At 31.4% G+C, this 24597-nt stretch overlaps 1 protein-coding gene across 2 annotated transcripts; it reads left to right on the forward strand.

Annotated features, from left to right (window-relative positions):
- The first annotated feature begins 17082 nt into the window (after nt 1-17082).
- LOC105650358 (putative E3 ubiquitin-protein ligase LIN-2) lies at nt 17083-21762 on the forward strand. Of its 2 annotated transcripts, XM_012237245.4 has the most exons (8): nt 17083-18211; nt 18363-18462; nt 18551-19512; nt 19595-19742; nt 19889-20131; nt 20213-20474; nt 20801-20910; nt 21263-21762. In XM_012237245.4, exons 1-7 carry the CDS (start codon nt 17223-17225, stop codon nt 20863-20865), a joined length of 2769 nt encoding a protein of 922 aa, XP_012092635.1. In that variant the 5' UTR covers nt 17083-17222; the 3' UTR covers nt 20866-20910; nt 21263-21762. The 2 variants fall into 2 exon arrangements, with proteins under 2 accessions (XP_012092635.1, XP_012092634.1); XM_012237244.4 differs by lacking the exon at nt 21263-21762 and having other exon boundaries at nt 20801-21109.
- Nucleotides 21763-24597: the final 2835 nt, after the last annotated feature.

Raw genomic sequence — 24597 nt, forward strand, 5'->3', positions numbered from 1 at the left:
TGCAAATCTGCTAAAGATGTTTTACAAAAAGATGTTCAAAATCTTGCCTCTAAACAAATTTTTGCACGATGGCAAGCATTATTAAGTATTTTTGATTTTGATATTGAATTCATTCCTGGTAATAAAAACAATATTCCAGACTTTCTTACTCGTGAATTCTTACAGAACAATGGGCAAGAAAAAGGATAAGGGAAAAGCCATTAAAGAGGAATCTGACTCACCCACTAAAGCTCTTTCTGAGCATTCTGAAGACCTCACTAAAACCCCAGCCTTAAACACTAAAACCTCTAAAGATCTTCAAAAATGGATTGAACAACTTAGTCAATCTCCTGAAATTTTAAAGGCGTTGCAAGGTATAGCATCTTCTACCACAGAGGATGCAGGTATGTCTTCTAAACTTAAAACGATCGTGCCCGTTCATGGTACGGCTAGTCTGTCTCAAACGGTAGACAGTAAAGACTTATCAAATCCGTTGATGGCTGTGGATTTGCCAAAAATCCAGTATACTCCTCAAAGTATACATAAATGGTTTGTTAAAAATATTTTTGATTATGAAATTGAGATCGAGGATGGGTATAATAATATTAATCCTTGGTCCATTTTAAAACATTATTACCCTGAGGATTGGTATTTTACTCCAAATGATCTTTCAAAACCTCAGGAATATTATCATAATATCTTACTTGATACTGACTCTGTAAAAATTAAACATAATTTTGATCCTAAAAATAAATCTATTATTTTGTACTCCTCCATAAAAATCCAAAGAGTTTTTCATCCTAAAGATTGGCCTGCTCCATCCCTTTATACTCCAGTAAAATTCAAAGTTTTATATAAGCATGTGCATAGTACTACTTATAATTATTTTGACTATAAAGAAGCATGGGAAAAAGTTTTCTATATTCAAAATCCCACTGCTACTCATTCGTGGTTAATTTATTTTGATCAGTCTTTTCGTACTGATTTAAAGATTCCAAACTGGTTTAAAAAATGGTGGCAAACAAGGGGTTTATCTAATGATATTCTCCCTCCTCCTATCATCTCTTTATATCAGTACTTTAAAGCCCATTATAAACCTAGACCTGAAGAAGCCCATATTCCATCCTTAATGTACTATTGTATGGCCTTCTTTACGCCCTGGGTATATCAATGGTATTTGGACACTCAGTATGCCATAGGAACTCAAATTCCTATGTTGGTAAAACGACACAAGATTAAATGGTGGGGCTCTTTCAAGAACTCTACCACTGAACTTAAAATCGATCAATGGATTAGAACTAAACTTTCTGGTACACCTGCATTAACCTATGCTACAACTCTTGCTTTAAAAGATCAACCTACATTTGGAATCCAAAAAGCACAGTGTCAAGCCAGGTTAGCAGCGGCTAAAACACCTGATGAGTATAAAAGAATTTGCCAGGAAATGTTCCAGCAGCTTTCCACAGGTTCAGATTCTCCAATAAAACCCTCATCAAGTAAACCGCCAGCAGTCTCTTCAGATAAATCGTCATCCAAACCCAGTCTTAAAGGCAAAGCCAAATGGGCAGACTGTAACATTCCTTCCCGGTCCACCCGTTAACTCAAATGAACCGAACCGAGACGCTACAAACTGGTTGACTTTATGTCTTGTCATGCTGACATCATAATGTATATTGAATATAATATCATGCTGATGTCGTTTACAATAATAATGTAATTTATATTTACAAGACATGATACTAGTGTCAAAATGAAATGGGCCCAACTGTGTGCCCTGTACATGCCATAAAAAGGGTAGACAAAAGATACACATCCAAATGAGTAGCTACCCTGAAGACTGAGTCTTCTACAGATGAACTGCAGCAGTTGCAAGCTGACTCTCTGCGGTCCAATCTCAAAACCTGCGAGTTAAACAGGTAACTCGCTGAGCAAATAAAGCTCAGTGGATATCTCAACATATAAAGAAACAATTAAGCACATACATAGATAGAAATGAGCATGTAAATGCATATGGATAACTAAACATATAAGCACATATAGCATGATCCTTTCCTTATACCTTGATTATCTTTCGTACTGTTTATAATACTGTATGATTCATGAAATGTTATGTCAAGATACTTGTATGGCTCCATAAGGTTATAGTGAAACCGAAGTGATAAGAAAAACTGTATGAAACTGGATGAATACTGTATGCTTGGCTGCTATGGCCCATATATAATCATATCCACTCAACGGCCTGTAGTCGGAGTATCAAACTGTATGGGGTGCAGATCTGCTATCCTATGTCGCGACATAGCCTTATCTAAGTGGTTTCTACCTAACCTCAATGGAGCCTAATGTTGGTATGTCAATAATATAACACAACATCATATTCATAGTTCATAACTTCATAAATCATAATGTTTATTTGATTTCACATCATTTGTATGCTTGCATGTTGTTTTCATACATGATTTAATGTTGTATTTTTGTTGTAAAATGATGGGAGGCATACAAGTTGAGCAAAGGAATCCAATTGCATAGAAAATAAAATCCAAAAATGCATGAAAACACAAGTCGCGAGCGCGCCTTGCAAAGTCGCGAGCGCGTAATGCACACCTAAAGGTCAGTGAGTTTCCAGGTGAAAGTCGCGAGTGCGCAGTGCAAAGTCGCGAGCGCGTAATGTGCAAAATGAGAGTCAGAGAGTTTCAAGTGAAAGTCGCGAGCGCGCAAATGAAAGTCGCGAGCGCGTAATGTATACCTGAAGGTCAGTGAGTTTCCAGGTGAAAGTCGCGAGCTCGTCATGCAATTCGCGGGCGCGCGTCGCGTTCTCCAGCCTGCACAGTCTGTACTCTTTTGGTCATATCTCTCATTATACAACTCCGATTTGGATGATTCAAAAACCCATGTAAAGCTAACACATAGAGGAACAAATAACGCTTCTACAACACTTCCTAATTCCATCATTAAATGGGGTCAAAATCAAGATGAAGCTACTAGTAAAATTTCCAGTAAAACCTGTTTCAGCATAAACTCACTATTTACTTCATTTATTCAACTCCTCCCCTGTTTTCTCACCATGACCAGTCCACCCACTCAATATAAAGCTATATTGTCTCATTAGCAACACACCACACAAATTCTCATGCAAAGAAAATGGTAAATGAAAAGAGATATGAAACCTTTACTCCAAAAAGCTTGAGCTCTTCTTTAACTTCTTTTTTCTACTACCTTTGAACTCCCTTCTCCTATACACATCAGAATTCTTATAACTTATCTACAATATAGCTCAATTAGAGGTTGAATAATATAAAGCTTCAAGAAATTCTACTTACTTGGAGAAAATTGAGGTTGCCTTAAACTACCATGAAAATGGATGGAGAAAGGAAGGAGATGAAGAAGATGAAGATAAGAATGAAAATGGGAAAGTGAACTGGTTATTACGGGTAGGCCATCAAAATATTAAGAAAAAATGATGTGAAACTTACTAAATGGTACCTCAAGTGGCAAAAGGCTATAACTTAATACCCAAGCTTGATCTTTTAATGCAAATAAATCCTCACCCATATGCTTTGATCTTTTTCTCTCAATCAAGTAAGTCCACTTATAATCCCATTCTACCCCAACCGGGTTTGGTTTGGCCCGACTCAACTCGACTCTATGAAATGACTTGACTTAGTGCTAAGACTCGACTCGGTAGGATGTCACACAGACATGGCGTCCTCATCTTCGTCATCATCATCATCTTTCCTTGTTTCAAGTAAAGATAGCAATGATGATATTCTTCAATCAATAATAGTAAAAAGTAAAACTGACAAAAAAGAAAAAGGAAAAGCAAAGTTAAAACAAAAAAGCAAAGTGAAAAGAAAAGAAAAGAAAAAGAAGGACACTTCGTCCTCATCTGATTAAAAGGCAGAAGGAACCTTATTCCTTCACGTGTCTCTACAGTAAAAGGCAAGCTCCAATGGCCGACCAAGCACTATTTTTCTACAGTAAAATTCCATGGTAAACAGAGTAATGTGCATCAACAGTAAAAAATAAACAGTCTACAGGAAAGAAGATTCTTTGTTTTTTCTTTATAAAGGGAGCCTCTCCCCTTGTGAAGGAAGAAGTTTAGTTTTTAGTTAAAAAAACCATAATCCCTCTCTCCTTCTTCGCTCCTAGTTCAAGCTGTAAGCGTTCAAGTTCGAGAAAGTCTAAATCTAAAACTCTTGTAAGTTTTAAATCTTGTATTTATATTTTGAAAATAAATAAAGTTTGTATTTTATCTTAAACTGCTACGAATATAAGTCCGTGTTTACGGCACCTTTCTCTTCTCCCTCCACAATCTGACTTAATTCTAGGGATCCCAGGTTAAGGTTGCAGGAACCCTAAACCTTTGTGCTAAATTGTTGATTAAATTTGTCATAAGTATGCTCTGTGGATGCAGCTTAGTCTGATCTTCCACATCAGAAATATTGTGTAAACTGTATGTTAATTCTGAAGTAAAATCATACTTAATGAATTATATAAGTATACATATAAACCCAATTAATCATAGTATTTTAGTTCACAGTTATAATTTATCTTTAAATATTTGTATATGTATTTATTTAAATCCTAGTAATAATCTTAGCTCTCTACATATATATGACTTGTAATTCTTCAGTCTTAAGTCTTTAGTCTACTTTAAAGTCATTAGTCATTAGTCTTAGTCTTTGTTTAAAATCAAGTCTTAAAGTCTTTATCTTTGGTTTTGTTTTCAAAGATACGATAAAAATGAAAAAGCATAAGTCTTTAGTTTAAAGTCTTTAGTTTTATCTGAAGAGACTGCTGGCGGTTTACTTGATGAGGGTTTTATTGGAGAATCTGAACCTGTGGAAAGCTGCTGGAACATTTCCTGGCAAATTCTTTTATACTCATTAGGTGTTTTAGCCGCTGCTAACCTGGCTTGACACTGTGCTTTTTGGATTCCAAATGTAGGTTGATCTTTTAAAGCAAGAGTTGTAGCATAGGTTAATGCAGGTGTACCAAAAAGTTTAGTTCTAATCCATTGATCGATTTTAAGTTCAGTGGTAGAGTTCTTGAAAGAGCCCCACCATTTAATCTTGTGTCGTTTTACCAACATAGGAATTTGAGTTCCTATGGCATACTGAGTGTCCAAATACCATTGATATACCCAGGGCGTAAAGAAGGCCATACAATAGTACATTAAGGATGGAATATGGGCTTCTTCAGGTCTAGGTTTATAATGGGCTTTAAAGTACTGATATAAAGAGATGATAGGAGGAGGGAGAATATCATTGGATAAACCCCTTGTTTGCCACCATTTTTTAAACCAGTTTGGAATCTTTAAATCAGTACGAAAAGACTGATCAAAATAAATTAACCACGAATGAGTAGCAGTGGGATTTTGAATATAGAAAACTTTTTCCCATGCTTCTTTATAGTCAAAATAATTATAAGTAGTATTATGCACATGCTTATATAAAACTTTGAATTTTACTGGAGTATAAAGGGATGGAGCAGGCCAATCTTTAGGATGAATGACTCTTTGGATTTTTATAGAGGAGTACAAAATAATAGATTTATTTTTAGGATCAAAATTATGTTTAATTTTTACAGAGTCAGTATCAAGTAAGATATTATGGTAATATTCCTGAGGTTTTGAAAGATCATTTGGAGTAAAATACCAATCCTCAGGGTAATAATGTTTTAAAATGGACCAAGGATTAATATTATTATACCCATCCTCGATCTCAATTTCATAATCAAAAATATTTTTAACAAACCATTTATGTATACTTTGAGGAGTATACTGGATTTTTGGCAAATCCACAGCCATCAACGGATTTGATAAGTCTTTACTGTCTACCGTTTGAGACAGACTAGCCGTACCATGAACGGGCACGATCGTTTTAAGTTTAGAAGACATACCTGCATCCTCTGTGGTAGAAGATGCTATACCTTGCAACGCCTTTAAAACTTCAGGAGATTGACTAAGTTGTTCAATCCATTTTTGAAGATCTTTAGAGGTTTTAGTGTTTAAGGCTGGGGTTTTAGTGAGATCTTCAGAATGCTCAGAAAGAGCTTTAGTGGGTGAGTCGGATTCCTCTTTAATGGCTTTTCCGTTATCCTTTTTCTTGCCCATTATTCTGTAAGAATTCACGAGTAAGAAAGTCTGGAATATTGTTTTTATTACCAGGAATGAATTCAATATCAAAATCAAAAATACTTAATAATGCTTGCCATCGTGCAAAAATTTGTTTAGAGGCAAGATTTTGAACATCTTTTTGTAAAACATCTTTAGCAGATTTGCAGTCGATACGTAATAAAAATTTTTGATTTAAAAGATCAGATTGGAATTTGTTTATACAAATGACTATACTTGAAATTTCCTTTTTAATAGTAGAATAATTAACTTGAGCGGGAGTCCAATGTCCTGAAGTATATTGGATTATACGCTCTTTATTATCAAGTTTTTGTTTTAAAATACCACCATATCCTATATCCGAAGCATCAGTTTCAACAATTTTAAATGCTGCAGGATTAGGAATATATAAATAAGGTATTTCTTTTACTAAAGATTTTATCTTTTGAACTAATTGAGTATGCTTTTCCGTCCAAGGACTAGCATTTTTTCGTAATCGATCATGCAATAATTTTAACATACAATTTAAATTAGGGTAAAAATCAATGACATAATTTAAACAACCAAGAAACCTTTGTAATTGGAGTTTATTAGTAATTTCATCTGGAAATTTTTCTCCAAATACCAAAGTTCTTTCTATGGGTTGAATTTTACCTTGCTCAATATAATGACCCAAAAATCTGATTTTAGTTTTAAACAAGTCCATTTTAGTTTTACTTAAGGCCAAACCATTTTGCCGAATTACCATACAAAATGTTTTTAAGTGTGTGAAATGTTCATGAAGAGTTGTACTAAAAATAAGTACATCATCAATATATACAATACAAAATTTAGAATAAGGATTAAAAATATCATTCATAATCCTCTGAAATTCAGAAGGAGCATTTTTTAGTCCAAAAGGCATTACATTCCATTCGTATTGACCAAATGGAACTGTAAATGCAGTTTTATATCTATCCTTAGGATCAATTTGAATCTGCCAATATCCAGATTTCATATCAAATTTACTGAAAATATTTGCTTTATATAAATTTTTTAGAAGATCTTTTTTATTAGGAATTGGATATCTAATCCATTTTAAAGCCGTATTTAATGGTTTATAATTTATTACTAATCTCGGAACACCACGTTCTATTTCAGCATTTTTATTGACATAAAAAGCTGCACAAGACCATGGGCTTCTAGATTTAGATATTAATTTTTTATTGAGTAAATCTTGAATTTCATTTTTACAATGCTCTATCAATTCAGGATTCATCTGAATTGGTCTAGCTTTAGTTTTAATAGTTTTTTCATCAAAATCTTTTTCATATGGTAAATCTACTATGTGTTGTTTACGATCCCAAAAAGCATGTGGATGATCAGCACATAATTCCTTTTCCATAGATTCTTTTAATGTTGTGATTTTATCTTGTATTTCTTTAGTCTCTAATTGTTGTTTAATTTTGTTTAAACACATATCATTTCTTGCATCTTTTAATCTTCTTCTCTAGATTTAATTAAAGAATTGATCTCTAATATTTTAATTGAATGAGCTTTTAAGAGATTTAATTGCTTCTTCTTAGGTTTTTCAGTGAATTCTAACTTAACTGTACTATTTCTTATTTTAAATTTAATACAATCCTCTGTAACTGAATATGGTGTTATTAGATTTATAAAAGGGGTTCCTAATATAACCATATAATTTATTTGAGGTGATAACAAAAATACTGTGTTTATTTCTAAACCTTGATTTACTATCTGTGCATCTGTTTTACCTATAATTTCTAATTTAGATTTATTTGCAATGCTTAGTTTTTCATTAGTTTTTGACCAATATCTTTTAGGGATTAAATCTGATTTTATACAATTTAAATCTGCACATGTATCAAACAGTGCAATAAATTTACCTGAATCATTTACCTGAATGTTTATTTTTACCAAATATTTTCTTGAAGTTATTTCTTGTAATAAATTTAGAAAATTACTATCTACATCTTCATCTAATTGATTTATTTCATCTTTATCTGGTTCTGCTTCATCAGAAGAAGAACTAGAAATAAGTTGAGATTCTAATACCTTTATTAGTCTATCATGAAGTTGAAATTGTCGTTTTAATTCACTAACTTCCTTCTTTAGATTGCTAACTTCATTTTTTAAATTACTAGTGGAATTTTCTGCTTCTACTTTTTTATGCTTATTTTTATTTAATATAGTTGTGAGATCATAAGTATTATGTTGAATTTTAGAAGTTATATCCTCTTTTACTATCTGGGTTTCTTCAAAACCTTTAATGAGTTTTTGAAGGAGTTTAGCTTTAGTATCTTGGTCATCTATAGAATTTACTACTTCTAAAAGCGTACTTTGATCTTTAGTTAACATATTTATAGAATAATCAGATGAACTAGTTGTTGTACCTAATTCATCAATTTGATTTCCACTTTCTATAACCTCAGATGCCGAAGATTCAGAATCAAGATATAATTCATGGATTTTATTTAACACTTCTTCATCTAAATGTAATTCATTTAACTTTTTATTAAATTTACAAAATTTTGAAGTATGTCCATTTTTACCACAATTATAACAAGTTAAATCTTTATAAGAGGTTTTATTGGAATTTTTAGCTTGTTGCTTTCTTTTAGACTTCCTATGGGGTTTATATTTTTCTTTAGAATAAAATTTATCTTGACTAGGTGTAGACCTGTATTGTCTTTTATGATATTTATTTTTATACTGTTTTTTAGATTTATGTGTTCGCAAGCATTGTCCATCACATTTCTATGGAGATTTTAAACTATAATCAAATTATTTACAAAATGATCCTAATTCTTTTCTAGTTTTCTGCATTTCATATTTTATTGTTCTTTGAAGTTTTAAGTCATGACAAATCTGCAAACCTTCTTTTTGAATTATACTAATTAATTGACCATAAGTTAATTTATTGTATGGTATAGGTTGACCATATTGTTGTTTAATATTGTTCCTAACTTTTTCTCCTAAGAAATAAGGGAGTCCAGCCAAAAACTTTTCTTTCCAAAAGCTTTGATTAGAGTCTTCCCTTAACATTAACCTAGTTAGAAAAGTAGTTTTATATTCTTGAAAATCACCTAAGTGTTTACATTTTAAATTACTAAGTAATTCTGCATTTTTATCTTTTAAGTGAGATGGGTCTCCAATAAAATGAAGTGAAATAGTGAGAATTAAAGATGACACAGCATCCTGAATTACTTCACCATTTTCATCATATATAGGTTCACCTTCATCATTGACTTGAATTGAATTTAAAATTTCTAGATGTTGTTGTTCAGTGAGATGATAGTCCCACCAACCTTTAAGTTGTCCAGTAAATCCAGCAATGAGGATTTCTGCAATAGCTTTATCAGAAATAATTGACTGCGTTTTATAAGCATTTGCAGCCATGGTCATTTGTTACAAAATACTTAATATATTATATTCACTTAAACCATCTATGTTCCATCATAGATTGTTGAAGCATTATTTTTAAATTGAGATATAATGTTAGGTTTATCAATAATGCCTAAGTCTGGTGCCCTATTTACTATTTCTCGATGATGATTTATAGGATTTAACTCAAATTGTTTAGCGTTTTCTGAGTCAAGTTCGCTGTCATCAGAGTTGGTGTTTTCTTCTATAGTGTTTATATTTCTAGAGGCTTCAGTAGTGTCAGGAGCTACATGTTGATTAGTTGCTGAATGAACCTCAAGTTTACTCAATTGATCTTTTAATTTATTTACAAATTCTTGTTTACTTGATTGAGAAATTTGATAAGGTTTAAACATGTGAGTTTTTACAGTTTCTTTTCCTTTTATGGTTTCTGATACTAAAGGTTTATCTTCTCGCATATATTCTATTCGTTTTAATTGTGAGTTTAAACAAATTAAACTTGCATTACTAAAGTTATTTTGTTCAATTATCTTACTATTTGTATCATTATCTCGAGCGACTTTATATGGTGCACATATAATCTCATGATCTTGATGTTTTAATTTACTAATTGTTTTAGGAGGAAAATCACTTTTTATTGTTTGCTCATTTACTATCCATTCTGGTCTTTTATCGCGAATAGTGATTGGATTTAAACTTTTATCAGATTGTTTCTCCTTAATGAGGTTATACCAATCAAAAAATTTAATTTCAGTTGAGTTATTTAATTTATAATCTAAATATTCATATTTTAATTCGCCGAAAGTATAAGTTTTTAATATCTGTTTCATATATATATATATATATATGAGTTGTATGAACATGAGAGTAGTAATGAAGTTTAACCTAAATCCCTTTCTCTCTCTATCTTATCTTCTCTCTCTTTTTCTCTCGTTCTCTCTTATCCTTCCCAGCATCTTCTACCATAGATTAACGCTAATCTTCACTAATTGGAGCTTCATGCTACCAAATTCTAATATATTTTCTGTTGACTTATTTTTTTAAACGCTCCAAACAATAAAAAATTATAAAAATATTTTCTACAAATTATTTTCTGAAAATAAATAGAGTCTTAGTTCACAATTCAACCAATTAAACCAGCTAGTATTGTCCAACTTTGAAAAAAACGGTCTTAACCTCCTACATTACCAATAGAAAAAAAATTAATAAAAAAAAAGTAAATATATATATATATATATATATAATGGCTCTGATACCATTAAGCCCACAGAATCAAGAATGCGGTACGAAGTCCCTTAACGGCGCCCATACACCAGGACAACGCCCATACACCCAGGATCGTGACAACCTAAGATACCTCAGAGACCACCTTATTAGCCTTGGCGCCTCTCGACGCACGGCACCCGGCCAGCGCACTCCACGGGTTGGTTACCGGCAGTGTTAAACGCGGGACCCCTGGAGGTAAGAGCCTATGTTTCGTCACTGTGTCACACAGTGAGAACCCTCCATAGAGCTGGCTACCAAGATCTCATTTGGGACTTACGCCTCAGGTGGCTCTGATACCAAATTAAACGCGGAAGTCTTTACAAAATATGACTATGAAGAAAACTAAGATTATTTTAAGTATGATACGTGGCGTTGTTATACCAAGAAGATGTCTAAATGAATAGACCTTTGGACCAGTAGCCCGCACTTCTGGGTTTCCAGCCTATATATCAATACTTAAACAAGTACTGTTTAGATTCGTTTTAAGAAATAGTTACTGTTTATCGTTTTTAGTATGAACAAACAAACACTGTTTAAATCAAAAACATACAACAGTATTTCTGATGTGGAAGATCAGTCGAAGCTGCATCCACAGAGCATACTTATACAACAAACAATTCACAAATATTTATCAATTAACTCAACCAATTTTAATTAATTGATTTTAATTAAGGTTTAGGGTTCCTGCAACCTTAGCCTGGGATCCCCAGAACTAAGTCAGAATGTGGAGAGAGAAGAGAAAGATGCCTTCAACAGGGCATTTAAGAAGTAGCAATTTACAAACAAAATATAAAACTTTATTTAATTACAAAGATTAAATTTACAAAATTGAAAGACATATACAAAATTTAAAAGAGTAGACTTACAAAGTTTAAAGAATCTCTAACCTTGAATCCTTACAATGAACGTTGGAAGGAGAGGAGAGAGGTTTACTAACTAAGCTTTTGGGCTTAGGATTGCCTATAGTTGGACAATCACTTTATGATAAGGGTTCTACCTTATAAGGTTTTAGTGATGTCTATTGACATGCCTTCACAAAGAGGAGAGGCTCTCTTTAAATAACATAGAGTAGAATCTTTACTATTTGCTTTTACACTGTGGATGAACAGTTCTTTGTCTGCCATCGAATCTTTTACTGTAGTTGACTTTTACTGTGGATGAACAGTGGGTTGTCTGCCACTGTGCTTTGCTTTTTACTATAGAAGATGCTCTTTTACAAAGTATCTGAAGAAGAGGACGAAGAACAGTGGGTTGTCTGCCACTGTTTTTTGACCTTTACTATTGGCATAGTAGCCTGGCTTCTACTATAGATATAGGAGCTTGGCTTTTACTATTGCGCATAGTGGTTAACTCTTCCTGTAGCTTGAACAGTACTTCGTCTGCCACTTAAACTTTTACAATGGCGCATAATAATTTTTACAAATGATGAATAAATGAGGGAATGAGATTTCTTTTCCTTTTACTTTTTATTTTCACCATTTTCACCATTACTATCCCCAACAAAAGAAATAGAAAGGGCGGGTTTTAATCACAACCAATTGGGCTTGAACAACTTTACTTCAAAATTTGTACAATATATGGGGCTTTAAAATAATAACTTTATACAAATGAATGATAATTGAAGGAATAAGGTTCCTTCTGCCTTTTATGATAAAGACGATGACTTGTCCTTCTTTTACTTTTACTTTTCTTTTCTCTATATTTTCTTTACTCTGTTACTTCTTTTACTTTTCTCTCTTTTCTTTATCTTGTCTCTTCTTTACTTTCTTTTTTATTTTGTCATATCACTATCCTCACATTTCTTTTCTTTGATTTATCTTTTATCTTTTGACTTTAATAATGGAATATCATCATGAATTGCACTATCGCCATGTGAAGGTGAAAGTGATGATGATAATATAATTTTATCTTTTTCTTTCTGCAAAATATTATTGAGACCATTTGGGCCTATTATATGGGCTTGCTAATATACCTATAATATACCCAGGGCAAAAAGAAAGCCAGCCTATTCCCTTTGGGTATGGGTTTTAAAATAGTGTTTTTAAAGATATAATAAGGGGCTTTACAAGAGTAATATAGAAGAATCTATATATTGGGCTATATAAAAGAGAAAATTCACTTTATAATAGAAAAGATCCCTGCAGATATTTTATCCAAATATACTAATTATACTGTTTATAAAGCGTAATGAGGATACTATTAAAATAATCATGTTTTACAAATCATTTACATATACTACTAGTATGTATACTATTGAAAAGATTGGATTTTTGGCAAATCCACAGCCATTAACGGATTTGATAATTCTTTACCGTCTACCGTTTGAGACGGAATAGCCATACCATGATCGGGTATGATCGCTTTTAGGTTTAGAAGCCATACCTGACTCTTCTGTGGAAGAAGAGGTTATACCTTGTCATTCCTTTACAAAGTTCTGTTGATGATTTACTATACAGGGGAAGTGTTTAAGAGGAGTTTAGGGGTTGAGAGAACATGTATCCCTGCTCCCTTTCCAAGTTGCTATAAGAATTCAAGAGAGTCCAGTATACAATACAGAAATATTGTAACAAAAGACAAAAGTTTAATATACCGATATGTATCAGAAAATGTCCAAAAATACTTTATTGTTTAAACTTTTGAATACGGATTTTTACTAGAAATACAAAGATAAAAATATTTTATTCGGATGAACTGGTTGTTGTTTCGAGTTTATCAGATTCTATAAACGCAGAGTCTGAAGTTTCTGAATCAAGATATAATTTATGAATTTTTATTAATATTTCTTTTTCTAATTTTAATGCATTTAATTTTTTGTTAAATCGACAAAATTTAGAAGTATGACCATTTTTACCACAATGAAAACAAGTTAAATCTTTAAAAGAAGTTTTACCTGAAGATTTATGTGGTTGTTTCTTTCTATATGTTTTATGAGGTTCAGATTTATAAGATGAAGATAAATTTGATATAGAACACTGACCACTACAAGGTTTGGTAGAAGTCATGTCATAACCAAATTGTTTACAAAAAGATCCTAATCCTTTTTGAGTTTTACTCATTTCAGATTTTAAATTTAATTGAATCTTTAAATCATGACAGATTTGTAATCCTGCCTTTTGAATGATACTAGTTAATTGACCATAAGTCAATGTATCATACGGGATTGGATTACCAAACTGTTGTTTTATAGAATTCCGAATTTTCTCGCCTAAGTAGAAAGGTAGTCCAGCTAAGAACTTCTCTTTCCAAAAGGCTTGGTTTGAATCTTCCCTTAACATTAATCTTGTAAGGAAAGTGGTTTTATATTCTTGAAAATCACTTAATTTTCTACATTTTAAATTACTTAATAATTCACCATTTTTATCTTGTAAGTGAGATGGATCTCCTATAAAATGTAATGAAATAGTGAGAATTAAAGATGACACAGCATCCTGAATTACATCACCATTCTCATCATATACAGGTTCACTATCATCATTTATTTGAATTTTATTTAAAATTTCTTCCCGTTGTTGGTCAGTTAGGTGATAATCCCACCAACCTTTAAGTTGTCCAGTAAATCCCGCAATGAGGATTTCTGCTATAGCTTTATCAGAAATAGTTGACTGGGTTTTATAAGCATTTGCAGACATTGTCATTTGTTGCAAAATACTTAATATATTATATTCACTTAAACCATCTATGTTCCATTCATAGATTGTTGAAGCATTATATTTAAATTGAGACAACGAATTAGGTTTATCAATAATTCCTAAGTCTGGTACCTTATTTACTATTGCATTATGAGTTATATGGTTTAATTCAAATCTTTTAGCATCTTTTGAGTCAGGTTCACTAACATTAGAGTTGGTGTTTTCTTCTATCATATTTATGTTCCTTGATTCTTGAGAAGTACTAGGAACTTCAATTTTACTTAATTGTTCTTTTATTATTGGTTTAGAATCTGTGTTTAATTTATTTTGTAATCGACAAAATTTTGACTGATGGCCTTGAACACCACAGTTATAACAAATTGAATTTTTAATTTTATTTGATTTCTTTCGTTTAGATTTTTCTTTCAAAAATTGACGAAATGTGGGATTCAATTTACAAAACTTGGATGTATGGCCTATCTTACCACACAAAAAACATACTATAGTTTTATAGTCAAGTTTATTGATTTTAGGATTGGCTGTTTGACTATTAGAGGTTTGAGGAATGTTCATAGCTACTGGTTGAGTAGTGTTAGATTGAACCTCAAGTTTACTTAGTGAATCTTTTAATAGACGAACTAATTCATTTTTAGACTTAGATTTACAGATTATCTCTTTAAAATCAGGTTTTTTAGTTCTTTTACGACTTGACTTTAAACGTTTATTATCTTTATTATCTTTAATTAATGTATACCAATCAAAGAATGATATACCAGTATGATTTTTTAATCTATAATTGAAATATTCTTCTTTTAATTCATCAAATTTATGTGATTTTATGATCTTATTTAATTCTATTAAATTTAAAGGTTGTGTAATTTCTTTTATAAAATCTGTTTTAATTTCTTCTTGTTTAAGAAATTTTAATGATGTTTTAATATGTTCTTTTTTCATTTTAGAAATATGTTTTTTATTCATTTGAAAATGTTTTTCATCATCAATAGCTTTACCAGTATTTTGAAAATTTAATTCATTTTTTTGAATTATCCTATTAGTATCTGTAGAAACATTCATTTTATTATTACTAGTAGAATTATATAACAAAGGATCCATTTTATGCTACCAAATAAGCTGCGGTCAGTGCCTTAATACTTTAAGTTGCGGTCCTAGCTTGATATACCTTGATCCTTGCCGATTATACCCTTAAAACGCCTATCACATCGGCTAACAACGGGTTCACAAATGGCATATAGGATGGTACAAAATGGCCGACCCAAAACTTAAAAGTTCAATCGGCATACCCAACACTTAATTGGATACATTCAAATGGATTTACTTTATTATATCATTGAACTAATAATGTTTAAAACAAACACTACAGAACACAAATGGATAATTTAATTAGTAATGATGTTTTAATAAACTGCTAAGATGATGATAAACACTATTTAGATCGTTTGGCTCTGTTACTTCTTTTACTTTTCTCTCTTTTCTTTATCTTGTCTCTTCTTTACTTTCTTTTTTATTTTGTCATATCACTATCCTCACATTTCTTTTCTTTGATTTATCTTTTATCTTTTGACTTTAATAATGGAATATCATCATGAATTGCACTATCGCCATGTGAAGGTGAAAGTGATGATGATAATATAATTTTATCTTTTTCTTTCTGCAAAATATTATTGAGACCATTTGGGCCTATTATATGGGCTTGCTAATATACCTATAATATACCCGGGGCTTGCTAATATGCCTATAAATATATATATATATATATATATATATATATATGTATTTTAGTTATTTAAAAATCAAATTTGATTGAACTGGTTGATCCAACTAAATCCATTTGGCTTTAATCGGTTTATGGTCAAACTCGGCCGATTCATTTAGTCAACCATCCCTTGGTGTATGATAACTAAAACGGAAAAACTAATAAGTTTCAACCAGAGTCCAGGTTTGAAAACGCATGGTCTTAGCATTCTACCGTCGTCTATTGAGCAACTTGCTCAATGATATTATTTGATTATTATCGCTATGTACGCATTTGAGACTATCATACTCTCTCCGCTCCACCAAGTATTTGATAATTTCCCATTTCCTGTGAAAGAGAATAATAAACCTTTTCTCATGGATTGTCATATAGCGAGAGAGGGTCCCATTTAGCTAAGCATAGCACATGCTCCCACTTCAAACTTGTTCGCTTTCTTGTTTGACACACTGAATTTTATGCACTAATCTTATATCGAAAGACAAAAATTTCATTTATAATATTAACGCAAAACAATATTTGAGAATCGATATATTCCCACATAAGTATTTTCCATTTAATTAATAGTTGAAAAGGACGCTATTTATGTTTATATCATAAATTCAAATCTTAAAATAATATTTTTTTATATTTATTAACAAAAATTTTCACTATTAAGATTTGAATTATATAAATAAATTGTCCATTTTATAGTGTAATTTTTGGATTAAAATTTTAATACATATCCGCCCAGCCACATGTAGTGAAAGCAAATATTTAGATTAGTTGTTTTATTTTATTTTTTAATTAGCTTGACTTGAATTTGGATTTATAACTTTATAATCATAAAAAGTGTCTTTTTATTTGATTTTACTTTAATATTGTTCTCAAAAGTTATGGAAATGTCCCAACGCTAAGTGATAAGTACATGCCTAAAGAAAATCTCCCTAAGAATTATTTTGTTTTCACTTGTTGCGTCTTTCTTACTTCTATTCTATAGCTGTCTTTTATTGTCAATTATTGGTGTCGAAGGAATGTCAGGAAACCTTTTGAGACTCACTCCTCTGCTCCAATACCAAACTCATCTGTTCTCCAAGAAATGACTTCATTACATCATTTGCTGTCTCAAGAAGGATTTGAACGTACAAATAAGTTGTTTAAAACTGGCAGGAAACAAGTGAAGCTCAGTGATGAATCCAAATCACTACCTAAATACATTTGCCATGATATAAAAAGCGAGAATTCCTTCAAGAACTTGACTAGAAGAGCAAGTTCTGATTCGAAGAGAATTGACGGATATGAACCTGCAATGTCAATGGATGAAGTTGCTGTTAGAGCTGTTATATCAATACTTGGTGGGTATATAGGAAGGTATGCAAAAGATTTGCATTTCCGGAAAATGATTCGAAACAAGTGCAATTCTTGCTTAGCAAGAAGAACAAGGAAAGATTTGGATGATGGGATGTTCGCCAATATGGAGTTGGGAATAGAAAGTGTTGATAAGTTAATTGAAGATCAAGGAACAAGAAAGGAATTGAAAATGAAGTCATTAAGGAATTCAATTCAGCTATTGACTGTTGTTGCTTCTTTGAATTCTAAAAAGTCAAGAAATGCTTCTACTTGTGGAATTCCCAATTCCCACATCTCAGCTTGTGCTCAATTGTACTTATCTATTGTATACAAGTTAGAGAAGAATGATAGAATATCTGCTAGGCATTTGCTTCAAGTGTTCAGCGATTCGCCTTTTTTAGCAAGAACACATTTGCTTCCTGATCTTTGGGAGCATTTCTTTCTTCCTCATCTCCTTCATCTTAAGATTTGGTATAACAAGGAACTTGAAATCCTTTCAGATTCTCTTTGTCAAGTGGTTGATAAGGAAAAGAGAATGAAAGCTCTGAGAAATGCCTATAATAGCCACATGGATATGGGAACCATTCAGTTTGCTTTGTACTATAAAGAGTGGCTCAAAGTTGGAGGAAAAGCTCCATCTGTTCCTGCTGTGTCTTTGCCATCTGGACATAGTTATGCAACTTCAAGAAGAACATCAGCAGATTCTTTTACTTCCTATTCTTCTATCAACAAAAAATTGTAAGTTATTATTGATCTCCATATTAGTTTGCAAAATAGAATGCTTGGCAAACAAATAACTCTCAATCTTTACATTTCATTTGAAATATTAGTCTGTTAATTATCTTAATTTTGATTGTTTCATGTGATTATTTTTTTCTTCTTCCATTAGATACAGAGCTGTGTTTGGCCACATGGCCGAGCACCAATCATTGGAGGTTAATAGTCAAAATAAAGATTCAATGGATGTATGGGATCTAAAACAAGAAAAGGTATGCGTAGAAGAAATGTACCTTTTTTCTATACTATATTCTTTTCAAAGTTGAATATTAATCATCAATAATTTTCTGCATTTGACAGATGACTCATCGAAGAACATCAAGTGATAATTCTATAGTTCCAAAAAAACAACTGTGGCATCAGACACCAAAATCAGACTTTTTCAGGTTCTTATCTTGCCAGAGTATAGTATCAGAATGCTGGGTGAAAGGCAATCATATAGTTGGAAGTAGCTCAATTAAGAACACTGAGCTTGCTGATATACCATTGAGCGATCTAAGTACGGCTATTTCTACTATATGCTCTTCAGATAGTCTGACCGACTGTGAAATTGCTATTCGTGTAATAACCAAAGCCTGGTTAGACTCTCAAGGTAATCCTGTCGTTGAAGATGCTTTATCAAAAGCTCCGGTGATTGAAGGAATGCTTGAGGTCTTATTTGCTTCTGATGATGATGAAATTCTTGAATTGGCAACATCAATCATAGCTGAGTTTATATCAAGAAATGAAGCAAATAGACTAATAATACTAAACTCCGATCCGCAGCTTGAAATCTTCATGAGACTTTTGAAAAGTAGTAGTTTATTTCTTAAAGCAGCTGTTCTGCTATACCAGTTGAAGCCAAAAGCAAAACAGATGATATCAATTGAGTGGGTAACATTAGCACTTCGAGTTTTAGAATTCGGAGATCAACCGCAGACCCTATTTACTGTGAGATGCATACCTCAAAAGGCAGCAATGTACTTTCTAGACCAACTTCTAACAGGATTTAGTGAAGATAGGAACTTAGAGAATGCTAGCCAAGTTGTCTCCCTTGGAGGACTGAGCTTGCTTGTGAGGATTTTTGAGAAAGGAGACATTGATGAGAGGAATAATGTTGCTATGCTTATGTCTTGCTGCATTCGAGCCAATAGTAGCAGTAGGAATTACTTGGCTGACAATTTGAATAAGACTGCTCTTCTAGAGCTCATTGCTTTTGGAATCCAAAACAAGTCTACTGGATCTGCTTTTGCTTTACTAACCGAGCTGCTATGCCTTAGTAGGTATGAATTTTCTCTTCCTTTATAATTAATACTTTTTATGATGTTTATTTGTCTTCTAATAAATTTACGGAAATGCTAGCAGAAGAACGAAAATGATAAAAATCTTAACCGAACTTAATAGTGGATGGGGTGGCTTGAATACCAAACACATATTTCTAGTCTATCTTCAAAGGTCTTTGCCAGAAGACCGACCCCTGGTCGCAGCAATTCTGCTACAGCTTGATGTTCTTGTAAGTCTATTTCTTTCTTAAGTTAAGTAATGGCTAATGCATTATTATTTCCTATTGTAGATTTTTGAAATTTTGTTAAAAAAAAAAAAAAAAAAAAAAGTGAACTAGTGCAATCAATATGTATTCAGTAGTAGAAATGTTTGCAGGGAGATCCTTTGAAGTCCAGCTTATATAGGGAAGATGCAGTAGAGGCAATTATAGACGCTTTGAATTGTCAAAATTGTAACTCAAAAGTTCAAGAACAAACAGGAAGAGCCCTCTTGATGCTGGGAGGTCATTTTTTGTATCCAGGAAAGGCAAAAGCAGAAGACTGGCTTTTATATGAAGCTGGTTGCCATGAAAGATCAATGGATTTATATTGCAGCAATGAAACAATGCATGGAAGCTTGGTATGATTTAGAAATTATTAATTTCTTGTTGATTCCCAAACTATGGTTGGTTTCTTATATTCTTTGAATAACTCTAACTAGAATGAAGAGGAAAAGGCACTAGAAGATTGGCAAAAAAGACTAGCAATTGTCTTGCTTAATACTGGCAACAAGAGATTCCTATCAGCCCTATCCAATTCCATAGCAAATGGAACACAAAATTTAGCACAGTCAAGCCTCTTCACTGTTTCATGGCTGAATAGAGTTTTGACTTCTGTTGAAGATGAAACATTTCACTCAGCACATAAAGCACTTGTCACAGAATTTCCTCCTGTTCCATTGAAGCATCTCATAAAGAGTTCAGGTATGTTATACTTTGAGCTCCTTTCTTTCTTTTTTTTTTTTTTTTTTTTTTGGGTTTAAAGTGAATTTCACATATATTTCTCGGATTATTTTCCCCAAGAGTAACTAAAATTGTGCTTTTTGTAAAAAAAATTGCAACCTTAATTCCAAATAGAACATGAGACCTTACATTAAAGTTATGCCAATAATTTTGAACTTGAAAAATACATTATATTAGATGACATTTTGTGTGAAAAAGATGCCTGCACAAGCGGTACAGATTTGTCATGTGTAATGCATTAAGTTTTGTTCGTAGGTTCCCTTTCTTATCGGTTATATTGTTGACAGAATGTGTATCTATGCTTTCAACATTGGATAAAGAGTTGATTGACCCTCTTCGAAACCTTCCGTGACATGGACAGCTAATCAGCTCATTATTTCAATCAATCAAAATGCAGGTAAAGTTTATGTAATAATGGTTGTCAGTGTAAATTGTAAAAATTTATGTTAGAGATATTCTCTTTACTCATCAATTTTGTATATCTCAATGAAATTATGTTAGAAATTTGTAATTTTTGTAAATCAAATGACAAGAGCATCTTAAAGTTTCAGAAATGAATATTGGGTCCCCCCAAGTTTGTCTTTGGCATTGTTTTACCTCTGCTCTATCTAGTCTAGTTAAAGAGGGAAAAGCATGGACTTGCCTGCATCCAAATTTAAATTAAGTTCTTTAGAATTTAAATTTATTGCTCTCATATAAATGAATAGAGTCGTGATTTTTATTTTTATTTTTCTTCTTTCCATTTTTAGAATGTTCAAGAACTTTGAGCGAGCCATAACCTCTCAAAGGTGTTCCGTTACCCAAGTCAATTCATGAGTTTTCGTAAAGCCACAAATGTTGATAGGTATAAACCTGTGAAAAATTATAGGCCATTGTCAATTGAGCTGTGTTTGGGAAGGAGCAGTGAGGATTCATCTTCTAATATTGGCTGTCAAAAATATTCCGTTGCCCTTTATCTTCAACACAGGGAAGTACACATTCAACGATCAGCATTGGAAGGTTGTTAATATGTAATTATTTGGATTGGCTAGAACCGAAAAGGACTTGTCACCCTCACTATCCAACAATGCCACCTCAAGTCTTTCAGCCAATTTCTGCAAGCGTCACAGTCATTACAATTGGTTTTCATATAAGGCCAATTACATGAGTTTTTAGCGGTGTCCTCTAGTGAAAAGAATAATTAAAAGAAAAAAGAAAAAGCATGTAACTCCAATAAAAAGAATTGCAACCGTACCCGCGAATTTCTTTATCCTTCTTGTTTTTATTTTTATTTTTCAATTAAAAAAATTATTATTAAAATCTACTTTATCATTCTTATTTATATAAACCTAGTTTTACTTTCACATAGATAAAAAAAATTATTAATATTGTTAAACTATATTTTTGTTTAGTTTTTTTTTTCTTTTTTTGAAATATTGTTTAATTTTTTCTTAAAGTGTCGGTCTGCTAATATTAAATAATTCATTGTATTTGGTTAAGTTGAGAATACAAATATAGGTATATTAAAACATTAAGTAATAAATAATCTTTTAAAAAGAATAAGTTATATTTTGGGACAATTAAAACAGAAAAGTGAATTTATGTATATGAAATAGAAGAAATATTTATTTTTATTATTCAGTATTTTGAATAAGTTATTATTCGTACATTGAGATTTGACATTTTATAATCCTAGTCATGCTGGAATATGAATTATACAAACTTCAAGGTTCAAAAAAAATATATATATAGTCCTTTTGATTTTGAAGTGATTTTTAATCCTTAATTATTAGAAATCGTCACAGAGCAGAGTTTGCAATATTCATATTCGATTTGCCAACACAAATTAATATTCATTGGATATCTGTTTCGCATTCAACTGGAGCAATTTCAGTTTCGGCATATATATACAAGAGGAAAGACTAAGTAGTCGTTCTCTTTTCAAAATTTTATATCCTCTCAAAAAAATTTTCCCTAAAAAGTCTAAAATTTCTCAAAAAAAAAAGAAAAAAAAAGTCTAAAGAACAACTATGACTGTGAGAAAATTTGAGAAATTTTTCAGAATTTTGAGAAGATCTAGGTTTGGGAAAATTAAAAGTTCTTTTGATGTATGAGCCTATTTCTGATTTTTTTTAATTATAATTAATTGTGAAAACTTATTAATTCAAGAGGAAAGACTAAATAGTCGTTCTCTTTTCAAATTTTGAAGACTAATTTACATTTTTAAAATAATAAGGCTAATATATTAGATCACATTAATTAACTATTTAGTACTTTCAAGGGGAAATATATTATTTTAAGGGCAATAAAAACCAAAAATTAGAAGCACAAATAATACAAAACAACATCATTAAAAAGAAAATATAAAATGGACCACAACTATTAATCCATCCAAACATTATTTGAGGAATCTAAGAAATGGACCACAACTTATTAAAGAAAATAATATTATTTCATGTGAAGACAAGTTACATTTAAACAGCTAGAAAGTTTACCACAAATAGGTGGAAGTTCAACTCTTTTTGTCTTTATTGTCTCTTCTTATGTTTATTGTCAATATGACAATAAGAGAAAATACAATATGACAATAAGAGAAAATAAAAAGATAACTCTAAATAATACCGTTGGAAAGAAGAAATAATTATGCAAGTAGACTTTTCGATGCCCAATGTTAAATAGTTAGAATCCCTTCGAAATAGAGAACAAAGAAAATAGATTTCCTTTTTTTTTTCTTTTTTCTTTTTTTTTAAATGTGTTTCCACCCTCACACTGGAAGTGGTATCTAGATAAAATCCTCTAAACAATAGTAATCAGATTTGAATCCTTGATCTTACATGTAAAGTTTGTCAGAAAATACAGTCTATTATCATTTATCTAAACTATTTATACTTTAATAATACTAAATGAAATATTTATAAAAATATATTAGAATTATTTTGATAAAAATAATGCTGCAATTGCAAGCATTTAATTCTTATTTGGTCAATTTTCTATCCCAAAATATAAGTCTTTTTTTGTGCTTATCTTGTCCCAAAATATAAATCGTTTTGATTATTTTTAAAGAGTAATAAATGGTGTTTTTCTAATATTATTAGAAACAACGGATTACAAGTAACTATAGATTTTTAGATAAAGAATAATTTAGTCAATCTACCCTTGATTTTGTTATAATTTAGGAGAATTAACTGTTTCATTAATCCTTATACAGAAACCTTAAACGATTTACATTTTGGTACAGAGAGAGTAATGTAGTTATAATTATGAGTTTCATTTTGCATTAAAGCATTGTCTTTAGATATTTATGGTCAATGTTCTCCTTATTATTGGACGATGATTAGAGCTGTTGAGATTGATACATATTATGTCCTTTTCTTTATAAAAGGAAGCAGCTGCTCTCATAAACTGAGATATATGTGATATATAAAACTGGTAAATAAGTGCTTGTTATTCAATAAGTCCACTGAATTGACCTGCATGAGAATTTTATATGGACAGTTACCTGTGTCTATGGAATTCCCTCAAGTAATGGTTGTATAGGTGATCATTTGACTTATGATTAAGCTATCTTGTATAGGGATAATTATATTTTGATCTTCATTCACATTATTCATTTATGGATAATGAGCAATGATGAATTAAACATAGTATCAACTATATGGAGATGCTTGTGTAATTAAAATAGGATTCATCACCCTAGATAAATTAGGGAAAATGTTCTAATTGTTCTCTATTAGTATTAATTATTAAGAAATCTTTATGCAGGGTAGAATGAAATTAGAAAATTAGATTTGGAATTTCATTCAAATAATCAATAGCTATGATTAAAACAACTAACATGATTTAGTAAAGCAGACACAGTCCATGCCTAATTACTAAATCAGAACATTAAGGGTGAAGGGATATTAATTACATTGATAAATCATGAACTAAAAGTTTAAGTCAAACCACTTTGACTTTTCAAATATTTAGGTAATCATGGCATGTTGTTAGACAATGTTCTTAACCTTCAAATATTAATTAATTTAATTTAATTTGTTGCCAACATATTTGGAACCTAATAGGCCATACACATAAGAATGAATATGAGAAAGTAAAAATGAGAAAT

This window comes from Jatropha curcas, chromosome 10, assembly GCF_041381405.1.
Source record: "Jatropha curcas cultivar XTBG-Jc1 chromosome 10, XTBG_Jcur_1.0, whole genome shotgun sequence".
NCBI classification, from domain to species: domain Eukaryota; kingdom Viridiplantae; phylum Streptophyta; class Magnoliopsida; order Malpighiales; family Euphorbiaceae; genus Jatropha; species Jatropha curcas.

Excerpts from the sequence above, each read along its gene's own strand:
- LOC105650358 (XM_012237245.4), top strand. The coding sequence starts at position 17,223 with ATGACTTCATTACATCATTTGCTGTCTCAAGAAGGATTTGAACGTACA. Across the intron at positions 19,743-19,888 it reads TGCTACAGCTTGATGTTCTT|GGAGATCCTTTGAAGTCCAG; the intron begins GTAAGTCTATTT and ends AAATGTTTGCAG. Across the intron at positions 20,475-20,800 it reads GCATCTCATAAAGAGTTCAG|AATGTGTATCTATGCTTTCA; the intron begins GTATGTTATACT and ends TATTGTTGACAG.